Raw genomic sequence first — 12,406 nt, forward strand, 5'->3', positions numbered from 1 at the left:
CAGAAAGAATTTCCTTGTATAAAAGTCCTTGGTCTATAACAAACCGGGATCGATTAGAAGAGCTGAGAGGCGGTGGGGTGCTCCGTGCCGCCGCCCAAGCTTTCTGAAGGCTGTCATCCGCTTCCTGCTCAGCCTGGAACTGTTTGTGACATGAAGGGGTAAATTGTAACTTTGGCCTTTGGTTTGATGAATTTGGGGTCAACGAAGGATTGGTGGATAGCTGACACTTGTGCCCCCGTGTCTCTCCACGCAGTAACCTTCTTTCCGCCCACTCTCAAATTTTCCCTTCGCTCCAAGGGTATTTGAGAGGCATCCGGGCCTGGGGATCTTTGGGGTGATGGTGGTGTAATGAATTGCACTCGCATGGTGTTCTTGGGACAGTTGGCCTTGATATGTCCCAGTTCATTACACTTAAAGCATCTTCCATCTGATGGGTCACTGGGCCGAGGTGAGTTACTGGAGACTGGTGAGGTTGAAGGGTAGGGTATCTGTGGCTTTACTTGGGTGGTATGTGGGGTCTTTGGCTGTCCTCGGTTGTAGGGTTTATGGTCTGTGTGCCCCCTGGGGTAATCGTTCCCCTTGGCAGTAGCTTTTTTGCTTTCTGCCAGTTCCATCCATTTGGCTCCAATTTTCCCCGCCTCAGCGATATTTTTGGGATTTCCATCTTGTATGTACCGTGTGATGTCTTCAGGAACACCATCCAAGAACTGCTCCATTTGTATGAGGAGGTGCAGTTCTTCCAAGGTTTCAATGTTGTTTCCTGTTATCCAGGCCTTATAGTTTTTTGCAATGTAGTAGGCGTGTTTGGGAAATGACACCTCTGGTTTCCACTTTTGGGTTCTGAAACGCCGACGGGCATGATCTGGGGTTATCCCCATTCTGTATCTGGCCTTGGTTTGAAAAAGTTTATAGTCATTCATTTGCTGCTTAGGCATTTCAGCTGCCACCTCTGCTAAAGGTCCACTGAGCTGTGACCTCAATTCTACCATGTACTGGTCTTCGGGAATGCTGTACCCAAGACAGGCTCTTTCAAAATTTTCCAAGAAGGCCTCGGTGTCATCACCTGCCTTGTAGGTGGGAAATTTCCTGTGCTGTGGAGCAATAATGGGCGTCGGGTTGTTAGGGTTGGCTGGCACATGCAGCCCAGCTTTTGCCAACTCCAGTTCATGTTTTCTCTGTTTTTCCTTCTCTTCATTCTCTTTTTGTTGTTTTTCCATTTCTTTTTGTTGTTTTTCCATTTCTCGGTGGTGGGCCACCTCCTCTTCTTCTTGCTTCCTTCTGTGGGCCAACTCTTCTTCTGCTTGTTTCCTTCGGTAGGCTACCTCTTCTTCTTCTAGTTTTCTTTTGTGTGCTGCCTCTTTGGCTGCCTGTTCTCTTTGGTAGGCTGCCTGTTCTCTTTGGTAGGCTGCCTCTCTGATCTGTTCTTCTCTTTCTTTCATCTCCATCTCTTTTTGTTTTATTTCCAGTTCCTGTTTGTGTTTTTCCATCTCTCGCCTGTGTTCAGCTTCTTTGATTTGTTCTTCGGCCTCAATTTTTGCCTTAGAAGTCATGGTTCCTGTTTTCTTGTGTTGGGGTGCCCTCCGGTGTTTATCTTCTGAACTGCAGGTTCTCTGTTGCCTCCTGAAGTCTGCCTAGCAACAGTGCCTTTAGCTAATTTTCAATGTTAAGTAAACCTGAAAAACCACTTTATTTGCATTCATATAGTGCTGGTAATGACTCTCAATGGGAGTGCTATTGTGTGACAAAAGACCCTCAACAGTCTCTTAATGGCTTCTCGTTTAACATGCAAGTCACAAACTGCCAGAGAGAGCAGAAAAAAAAATTCTCTCTGTTTCCCTTTTAAAACCAACTGTTTCTCTCTGCTAAAAAGCCCTTAGCAGAGAAGAGAAAAATATAATATTCCTACTGGCTTCTGGATTCTGTCTATATCCCACCTGCTGCCACTCATGTTATAACCTTAGTCCCAGATTTGGACCTTAGCGTCCAAAATATGGGGGTTAGCATGAAAACCTCCAAGCTTAGTTACCAGCTTGGACCTGGTACTTGCTGCCACCACCCAAAAAATTAGAGTGTTTTGGGGCACTCTGGTCCCCCTGAAAAACCTTCCCTGGGGACCCCAAGACCCAAATCCCTTGAGTCTCACAACAAAGGGAAATAATCCTTTTTCCCTTCCCCCCTCCAGGTGCTCCTGGAGAGATACACAGACACAAGCTCTGTGAAACTACACAGAGTGACTCCCCCTCTCTGTTTCCAGTCCTGGAAACAAAAGTACTTTCCTATTTCCCCAGAGGGAATGCAAAATCAGGCTAGCAAATCCAACACACAGATCTCCCCGATTTCTTCCTCCCACCAATTCCCTGGTGAGTACAGACTCAATTTTCCTGAAGTAAAGAAAAACTCCAACCGGTCTTAAAAGAAAGCTTTATATAAAAAGAAAGAAAAATACATACAAATGGGCTCTCTGTATTAAGATGATACAATACAGGGTCAATTGCTTAAAAGAATATTGAATAAACAGCCTTATTCAAAAAGAATACAAATCAAAGCACTCCAGCACTTATATTCATGCAAATACCAAAGAAAAGAAACCATAGAACTTACTATCTGATCTCTTTGTCCTTACACTTAGAAACAGAAGACTAGAAAGTAGAAACTACTTCTCCAAAGCTCAGAGAAAGCAGGCAGACAGACAAAAGACTTAGACACTCAATTCCCTCCACCCAAAGTTGAAAAAATCCGGTTTCCTGATTGGTCCTCTGGTCAGGTGCTTCAGGTGAAAGAGACATTAACCCTTAGCTATCTGTTTATGACAACTGGTTCTTTTATAATGACCCTGTAGATTGATTTCAGTTCCAAGAGTCTTTATCAAGAGCATTCACATTTAACTTACCTGCTGCATCATCACTTTGCCTTTTGGGGGAATGTAGAGCAGCTAGGACATTTCACCCCAGCAATGAGCTGGCTTTGTCCATGTGTCCAAAAAAAGACTATTTTGATTAAGCAGACTGAACTAGAACCCTTTCCATGGACCTCTGGACTCCCTCTTTGATTAAATACAACTCACTGGACATTACACAGCAGTAATATTTATATTAATAATAACTTGCACAGGAAAACCCTACAGAGATCAATGGAAAATGAAAATCTCTATAGATTTTTTTTTTGAACAATCCTATAAAATTCAGTGGAGAATAGTATCCCTGCTACTGCATTCTTCAGCAGATTGAAAAACAAAAAAATCTAAGAACCCTACGGAAAAGATTTCATTCTCTATTAAATCCCACTGGTTTTCAGTGTCATTTTTATAGGTCTGTACTAATTTCATATGGAATCCTATTGGTAACATCTCTATTAAATTCTATGGGACTTTTCCATAAGGGCCTTTCCATAGATTTCAAAGTACTTTCAAATATTGACTCTCATACCACCACTGCATTGTAGGGAAGTATTACTCCCTCTAACACAAATGGGGGAAGCTGAGGGACAGTAAGGTTACAAGACTTGCTCGAGGCTGCACAAAACCTGTGCCAAAGTCAGGAACTGAACACAGATCACCTGCCTCCCAGTCCTGTGCTTGAACAACCAGACCAGCCCTTCGCCCATATACAGGAACAGTCTTTCCAGAAATCCAAGTCAACGGTTGGGGCTTTAAATGGCAACTTGCTGGGGATTACAACAGAGTATGGCCATAGGTCCCACATGCAAATAAAATCCTATAAATGAATCAAAATGCTTCATGGTCCCGTGAGCAATTCTGGGAAACGGAAAATTGGTGCTTTTGCTCTAGGTGCCAGAAATCAGGCTTCCCAGGCCCACCTGTTGCAAACCGCCACTCTGAAAGAGGGTGAATGCTGCCACACGTGCTGATAAATTATGGGCCTTTTCCTTGCACACTATCCACCCCAGGGACTGAAGTCAGAGGGCCCTGACCCTGTTGTTGAACTGCTCTCATATTGATGACTCATAAGAATCCTTTTGAAGAAAAGATTTGTTCAGCCCTTTGGAATTTACCAGAGTTTCAGGCAAGAAAGGACCACAAGTCACCCAGTCTGAGCTCCCATATATAACAGGCCACTATACTTCACTCAGATTCCCCTACGTTGAGCCCAATGACTTTAGTTCAACCAAAGCATTTCAGTCCTCAGGAGAGCACACTGTTGTGTGTCACAGGCAGAGAACAGCGGATACAGAGACGCTACCAATTCCTGAGGCCCCTGTGAGTGCAGGGAATTGATTAGAGGAGAAGACATGCCCAGATGATGCTACTAGGTGTTCCATGCCCCATGTTGCAGAGGAAGACAAAACCTCTCAAGGGTCCCTGCCAGTCTGGCCTGGGGGGAAATTCCTTCCCAACTTCAATTCTGGTGATCAGTTCTGGTGATCCTGAGTATGTGAGCAAGAACCAGCCATGCACCTAAGTAGATCTCTACACTGCAGGTGGAGGTGATATTGCAGCTTGGACAGACATATCCATGCTAGCTGTAATCCACCAGTACCTAGCACAGCTAAAACTAGCCATGAAGCCATGGCAGAACAGGCTCCAGTGCGGGCTAGGAACATGTGGAACAACCCATTCCACTGCATCCTCACTGCTATTTTTAGCTGTGCTAGGTAGATTACAGCTTGTGCAGTTATGTCTACCTGGGCAGCAATCACACCTCTGCGTGCACACAGACATAGCCAACGAAAGAGGCTTCTGCGCACCTCCTCAACGCACCAGTCCACCCTGTCTGGTGTCCTGTCTCCAGCTGTGACCAATCGCTGATGCCTCAATTGTGTAAAAATCCTTCTTGTCCCCGTAGGCAACCATAGATAGCACCTTGCATAAAGTCACAGCTGACACTGTTCCAGGGGAAAGGGATTTTAATTACCATTCTGCCCACTTCTTATGGCACCAGCTCTGACCACAACAGACCCAAGTTAACGTCTAAGTCCCCCCATGGGGATCAGGATCCTACTGCCTGGGGAGGCTGGCAATGAGAAGCTGAACACTAGCTGTGCTAGGCTGTAGCTCTTCCTTGCACCAGGAATGTGATTTCTGGAATGTGAATCTGGCTGCCTTCACAAATTGGGAACTTCCCAAGCCTCTGGCCGGCTTAGCTGTAAATTCACCCAAATGACATATTTTTGCTATGGTTGCTAATATATTAGCAGAATCTAAAGTAGCGAGGCCACCTTGTGACTACCAGCGGCAATTGCACCTTTTCTGTTTTGTTTTTGATTAAACACACAATTGGGATATCGGAGCAGTCCCAGTGAGAGCTCACAGTAAGGGCTCAGGGGACTGAAATCATGCAGTAACATATACAAGGATTCAGCTGCAATCCAGAAATTGCTGGGAGACTTGGCTCAATTTCTTGTGCGCTCCTGTTTTGGAACACATTACATGAGGAGTGTAAAAAGAGCACCTGACCTCGGGAGTCAGGGAGACATTATGGACTTCACCCACCCTGAATATTTACATGGTACTTACTGCTGAAAGATAGTATCTCAATAATATTCACAAATAAGTATTACATTTAAATTGCGCTGCACAGCTCTGCCTGAGCTCCTCAGTTCTGACCTTCCAATACACCAGTCACTAACTGCCATTCCAGTTCTAGGAGCGTAATGCAGATCTGCTAATGCACCTCCATGCTGGCCTGCAGCATCCCCTGCTATTCCAGTTCTCCCTTTCCTCTGCCCTGCAAAGCACCTGAGCTGCACAAAGCTCCAGACCTGCCCTAATACCATAGTCCTGACCTGCAAAGACTTCCTTAGTCCTAAAATCAAGCATCTCCTCTGGAAAAAACATAAACCCTCTGCCAATGCATTACTCTATGCCTGCTCTTGCTGTATCTTCTGCCGTTTCAGTCCTGCATCCCACACACAGCTTGGCCAGCACACCTCACTCCTGCCTCGCAGCAGCCTGTACTCTTGGATTTCAGAGTGCACGTCCAGACTAACCCGCAGCATCGGCGGGTTAAAATCGATTGCTCAGGGATCGATATATCGCGTCTAGTCTGGACGCGATGTATCGATCCCGGAGGGCGCTTACATCGATTCTGGAACTCCATCAATCCGAACGGAGTTCCGGAATCGACAAGGAGAGCCGCGGACATCGATGCCGCGCCGTCCAGACGGGTGAGTACCTCGATTTTAGAAATTCGACTTCAGCTACGTTATTCCCGTAGCTGAAGTTGCGTATCTAAAATCGATTTTAATACCTAGTCTGGACGTGGCCTGAGTCACGGATCTGAGCTGCTACATTCCTTTGGGTTTATCAGCTCTGTTCAGGGCCTGATGAAGGAAGAGGCATTCGTGTGGCCTTCCTTGGGATGGTTGTTATAGGTTGGATGTAAGTGCCGCCCTTCATTTAAGATAATTGTAAAATACATTTAAGCTCCTATATGGAGCCAGGTAGCTGAAACAACAGAGGCCTCCATCCCATAACATGGGGTGGAGAGGCATGGGTGGAGAAGTTTTGCTGGATATTGTTTTGAGAAGGTTTGTGTGTCTGTGGAAGAGAGAGGCCAAAAGGCAGAGAAGAAGGGAGAATCACAGCAAGGACAGAGTCAGGATAATCACTGGGAATGTGGCCCTGAACAAAAGCTGAGAGAGAGTTTGGGGCTAAGTGCTGACTAGTGGCTTGGAACTATGAATAAAGACACAATCTCTTATTTAATTCCTACTGTGGTCAGAGAAATGGGACTTTATACATTCCTTATAAATAAACAGGAATGCCTGAGTCCATCATCAATTTCTTCTAATAATCACTTGGGTCAAAAGGAGTAACAGTATATAATATTTCTCCAATTCTGGGAGATGAGTGAGGGGAAGTCACATGTAATTTGGTATGGATGCACACCCCATCACCGCCTTGAACTTGGCTTCTTGGGCCACCAAAATACCCATTACCCCTGCCCAGAGAGGTTGTCCTGGAAGACTGGACTCTGTGTAGTTCTGGAAACAAACAGCACCTCTGGGAGCAATGACTCCTGGTGTGGAGGGGAGAGTTTCCTTGAAAAAAAGCACAAGAGACAAAACTGAGGCAGAGCCACTCAGACATGATAAGATAAAGGATTTAATGGAATGAATGGAGAGGTCCTCAAAGTCCGTGTCGGAGAAGAGCCTCTGTGACCCTCCACTCCAGGGCTGAGTCTCTCCTGTCCCACCCACTGGAGCGTTGGGGACTCTCAGCTGTTTGAATCAGCTCCTGTGTGTGCTCCCCAGGAGACGAATAAGGTGCATCACTGACTCCACACTGTTCCTGGAGACCCTTCTATGGCAGCCCCTGCTGAGCCCATCAAATCCTCCAGTGGAAGAGAGATCAGCTCACAAGTCCTCCTCCCCACAGCAAGTGGAGAATCCTTGAGTCATCTGACAGCTGGAAGGAGTGTATCAAACAATCCAGGGGGCCAGAGTGGCCCTAACAATGGGACTCTAGCTCTGTCAGCATCAGGAGGCCAGGTCTGGTGGAAGGAAGGGGCTGCCCCATGCCCAGACTGAAAGGTAAGTCCTCATCTGGGCAGACCAACTGGCGGAATCTCTGAAAGACAAAGTCGGATGTTGAACAAGGGTGTAGGGGTGGATCCGGCTCAACTACAGCCTCCTCCCCCAAACTGCACCCCCAGCAAACAGCCTCTTTCTAAGTAGCCTTCCAGCAAAGGCAGCACGGAGGGGAGAGGCAGGGAGGAATTTGGTAATCACGTCTGGATCTCAGGCTGAATGATTCCCAGTTCATACACGTAGGCCCTCCCCCTACTGGGACACCAGCCCCTTAAGTCCGGGGATGCCCTAGAATAGCCCCAGTTCCCACATTCAGATATGACACTTTAAACAACAGTTGAAAACCACCTTGGCTGTTTGACCAGCAGCTGGGAATCCCCAGGACTTGTGTGGGACCCAGGGAAAATTCCCTTCCATGTCCCTGACTAGCGCAGTGATGCTACCAAAACAAAGTCAGCCTCCCACGTTATTGACCCCAGCTTTTACACCTGAGCCATCTGGCATGTTTCATATGCAGACCAACCCCACAATGCTGGAGAGCAGCAGCACCCAGCCATTGCTTCCTCATAATCAGGGCGGTACACATCCAAAGGCCACTCCTAGGGTGTGCAGAACGGCACTAACCCAGCCCCTGTGGACGTCAACAGGTGCTCTGCCAATGGAAATGTCAGCAAAAAGCAGAGGCTTTTCTCCACAGACAGGGAGATAACAGAGGTTACGGACCCAGTTCTTCCTTACAGTCCATCCCCATGCACTGCTCTAGGGGGTGAAAGTTGGTGAAGAAAGCTCAGGGATCCCCAAGTCCAGAAGGTCTCTAAAGCCAGCTTAGAGGAGCCTCATGTCAGGTAGAGGACATTCTGGAGGGAGGTGCATGGTCACAGCACGCTGTGTTCTGGCCCAGGAGAAAAACAGTGCAAGAGCAGCCCTGAGGCTGCTCTAAATTACACCAAATGCTGTGTAGGCACCTGGCTGCCTCACAACACAGGCAGTGTAAAGGTGGCTTCAAGCCTCCATTGATGCCCCCACCACTCTCCATTCCAACAATGAGATGGTGGTGACTCAGCAGAGGACCTAGAGGTCCCAGCATTCGGCCTAGCCTGCATCATACACTGGGATCCATAGTTCCCACGGGCCAGAGCTCCACACCTGAGACGAGGGCAGCCCACAGGCTATCTGTAGACCCCAGTGGACTGCGTTTGGCCTCAGGCCTGCACTTGGTCTCCTATCAGCACTTCCCACAAAGCTGTTTTCCTATGGCATTTGACAAGTGATGGAGAGCCAATAACTGCGAGGCACAGCTAGTTCTGTGTAGCCCTCCAGCCAGTTTGAATTCAATAAAGCCACTAATTCTTTACAGTAATAGACTGAGCTCCAGTAATTTAACTCTACACTCCTGTTATTAACCCACAACACACCAATCACACCTCAAGAGGCTGTCACTTTAATATGCCAGTGACCTGTAAAGCCCCCCATCACCCCTCTGTGGCCCACACCCCACACCCGAAGCAGCAGTCTCACCTCTCTCAGGGAACCCTTGATCATGGAGAGTTTGTAGACAATCCAGAGAGGGATGCAGACCATAGATGAGAGAGCCAGCAGCCAGCCCAGGGTGTCTCCCCACCAGGGGTACACATACTTCTTGTTGTAGGTCAGAGGGGTATATTTAATCAGAGAAAACAGGAAGGTCGCCTGGGGAGGTGGAAGAAGCCAAGAAGAGAGGAAGGGGGGAAGCAATGCCATTAGCCAACATGATTTCCCTTCTGACTTCACACCCACAGCAGGACTTCCTTGGGACAGACAGTCCCTGAGGGGCAACAATCAGAGCATCCATCAGACCCAGTTGGGTGCTGCTGCCCCTTCAATTAGTGTTTATCATCTTAGCCAAGAGTTCATCCTAGCAACAGTCCCAGACAATCTGTTCCCCACCCGTCATTCCATCCCCACTCACGGATGTCCATGGTGATCAGATAGACCACACAGCAGCAGCTGGGTTAGAACCTTTGGCTTCCAAACCACAGGCTGCTTCAGCTAAAGTGGGAGTCTGCTCGCTAGGGGTATGTCTACACGGCCAGCAGAAACCTGCTGCAGCGAGTCTCACAGCCTGGGTCTACAGATTCAGGCTCATTCTATAGCACTAGAAATAGTTGTGCAGACATTCAGTATCGGACTGGAGCTCAGGTTCTGAAGCAGAGCCTGAGCTCCACCCCAAATGTCTACACAGCTTTTTTTTTTAGTGGCATAGCATGAGCCTGAATCTGCTGACCCTGGCTCTGAGACTTGCTGCCGTGGGTTTCTGCTGGCCGTATAGATGTACCGTAGGTGTCAGTAGCAGTAGGGTTCTTACCTTCTACGGATCAGTTGCTGGAGGACAACGTGATGGCCACACTGAGCCAGTGAGCCATTACAACCTGGCCTGCTCCATGGGAAAGTGCTTACTACCTACTCAATATGTCCCCAATACAGGGGTCCCAGAGCGATCCATTTCCCCACTCCAACAACCACCTAAACCAGCCCCACTCCTCTCTCCGGCCCCCAGACCAATGGTCTCCAAGCTCTCACCATGCAGACAGCTGGTGTGATGAAGAGCCAGCAATATTTTGCAATAGGCCATGGCCTGTAACCAATCATGTCTTCAATGTTATCATAGAAATGATCAGCACCTGAGAAAGACAAGGAACGAGACCCTGTTAACAAAAAGGAACAAGAGTAGTGGCCTGCATGGCCCAGAGAAGATACTGACTGACAGGAAGACCCATGTGGAGAGGAGGGAGCTCAGAAACGGAGCATTATGGATAATACAGATAAGCGCAAATGGGAAATTTGTTAAGGTCGTGGACTTCCTTGCTGGCATGAGGCAGCTTCTCCAGCCAGCTCCCCCAGGGCTCTGATGTCAGGAAGCTCCCACCATCTAAGTCCCTGGGCATTGAAGTGAGGACACTTTGTGCTACTGTCTGTAAAGGGTTCCAATGTGCCAGGTTTACTAAGGGGATCTGTGGCCTGGTGCCCTCGGGGAGAACAGAGAGACCAGCCCCAGTGAGAGGACAAGAGTCCACTCAGGGATTCAGAGTCAGTGAATACTCACCATACACCCAGCCAATACAAAGCGTCTCAAAGATGGCAACAAAGAGCAGGCACATGCCACTGGCAGCGTAGTAATCGAAGAGCTGGAAGATGTACATCCCACCCTGGGAAGGGCCAAGCAGGGAGAAGAGAGTGAGAAGAAATCTAACTAAGGGATAGGTCAAGCCATTCAGCAGGAGAAAGAACCAACTCAGGTCTTTGGCACCTTCCTGCCCTGCCAAGTGTTCCCCTTATAAGCCCAACCTGGCCAAAACCAGATCTGCACTGGGGACCTCTGTGGAAATCCTGTTTTCCCCAGATCCCATCCCTGCTCTCTCTGCAGCCTCTCGTTTCCAGGAGAGGATAAGTCACTGTCCAGGAGTTTAGAGTTATTTTTAGGATAGTCTGGAAAAAATAAGCCTGGTAGTGGGAAATGGGAAGAGAGACCCACAGGTCAATATCTCTAATGTTCAAAAATCAACTCAGACTCCAAATTTGCACCCAGATATAACTGTGAGTGCAATTTTGCAGGCACAAATCATTGAGGGCCCAAATTTTAGCTGGCTTAGTTGCCTAATTCTACAGGCACTGCTACAACACGGGCCTGCAATTAATTCCAGGTGAAAAATTGCAGGTGAAAAATCAGGGGCCAGCTTTTCAAAAATCAGGCCCAAAGAGAGACAGAAGGAGCCAGAGAGAGAGAAAAACCCACACACAGGAATCACCCCCTCTCACTGCCAGAAGGGAACCTGGGCCCAATTCTGATCTCACACCAGTTTTTACTCCAGCAGAATTCTATTCACTTCCATGGGGCTAATCCCAGTTTACACAAATAGACATGAGGTCAGAACCAGGCCCAGCAGTTTACTGTACACATAGTGCTCATGAGGGTCCCATCAAGTAACGAAGAAGGGGATAAAGATGCTCCAATAGCCTTCAAATGAGACGGGGTAGGGCTTGGTTTGCATGAAACTCTGAAAAGTCCTGACCTTCAAAACACACTCTCACAGGCCAGCACAGAGCAACGGTCCACGAGAGTTTAGGACAAGCAATGAGAGCTGCACTATCCAGTTGAAAGAATATTTAGCGAGGCAGCATGTAAAACCCTGTGCTGGAATTGGGCCACATCATCGCAGAGCAGCTCTTGTAAAATACACCCTGGAATCCTTACTGACCACTCGGGTCAGGACTCCCCTTTAAACTCCGCCCCAAAGCTGCCAACTCCAGCAGCACCGTGTCCACTAGTCCCATGCTGAGATTCAGTACTGAAGTAAGAGGGCAGAGCACCACCTACTGAATCAGTAACACCACTGTTTGCAGCACTTGGGGTGCGCCTTAGAAGTCTCCCATCTGAGCACTGACCCAGCACTGCTTATCTTAGGAGAGCACATAGACTTCAGCCCCAGGTGGAATTCTGCAGCTGGGCTCCTAATCCAGCTACAGGGTCTAAAGTCCTCTTTCTGCCCAGAGGGATTTCAGTCAGATGTGACCGGAGCACCCCACAGACTGTGAGCTACAGGAGGGATGGAGGGAGGGAGGGATTCCTGTCTCTGAGCTCTACCTCTGTGAGCATGACCAGTCCTACAAGGTAGGAGAGAATGGAGACAAGCAAGATGAGGATCTCACGGCGGTTTTGCTTCCGGAAGATGGTAGGGTACATGTCGATAACAGCTGTCACAAGGCTCTCCACACAGACGAACTAGGAAGAAGAGAATTCACACACCTATCAGCATGCTTTTACTATGCCAGCTGGCTGGGCTTCATTGTTCCATGGCCTCTTGCTCTCAGGACAGGTTTCCCTCAGCCAGGAGAGACCGCACACATTCAACATTGAGAGCTAGCCCCAGCCGTGCCATGG

General features: G+C 48.1%; 1 protein-coding gene across 3 annotated transcripts in view; it reads right to left on the bottom strand.

Annotated features, from left to right (window-relative positions):
* Positions 1-7,043: 7,043 nt before the first annotated feature.
* LOC127031610 (sodium- and chloride-dependent GABA transporter 2) overlaps positions 7,044-12,406 on the bottom strand; it is a 59,809-nt gene continuing 54,446 nt past the window's right edge. For all 3 annotated transcript variants that reach the window (XM_050918675.1, XM_050918665.1, XM_050918683.1), the window contains 5 exons: positions 12,110-12,247; positions 10,571-10,673; positions 10,048-10,148; positions 9,007-9,177; positions 7,044-7,528 (listed from right to left, as the gene is read on the bottom strand). In XM_050918675.1, the coding sequence (XP_050774632.1) occupies positions 7,409-7,528; positions 9,007-9,177; positions 10,048-10,148; positions 10,571-10,673; positions 12,110-12,247 (633 nt within the window). In that variant the 3' untranslated portion in view covers positions 7,044-7,408. The remainder of the gene's footprint in view (positions 7,529-9,006; positions 9,178-10,047; positions 10,149-10,570; positions 10,674-12,109; positions 12,248-12,406) is intronic.

This window comes from Gopherus flavomarginatus, chromosome 1 (assembly GCF_025201925.1).
Source record: "Gopherus flavomarginatus isolate rGopFla2 chromosome 1, rGopFla2.mat.asm, whole genome shotgun sequence".
Classification (NCBI taxonomy): domain Eukaryota; kingdom Metazoa; phylum Chordata; order Testudines; family Testudinidae; genus Gopherus; species Gopherus flavomarginatus.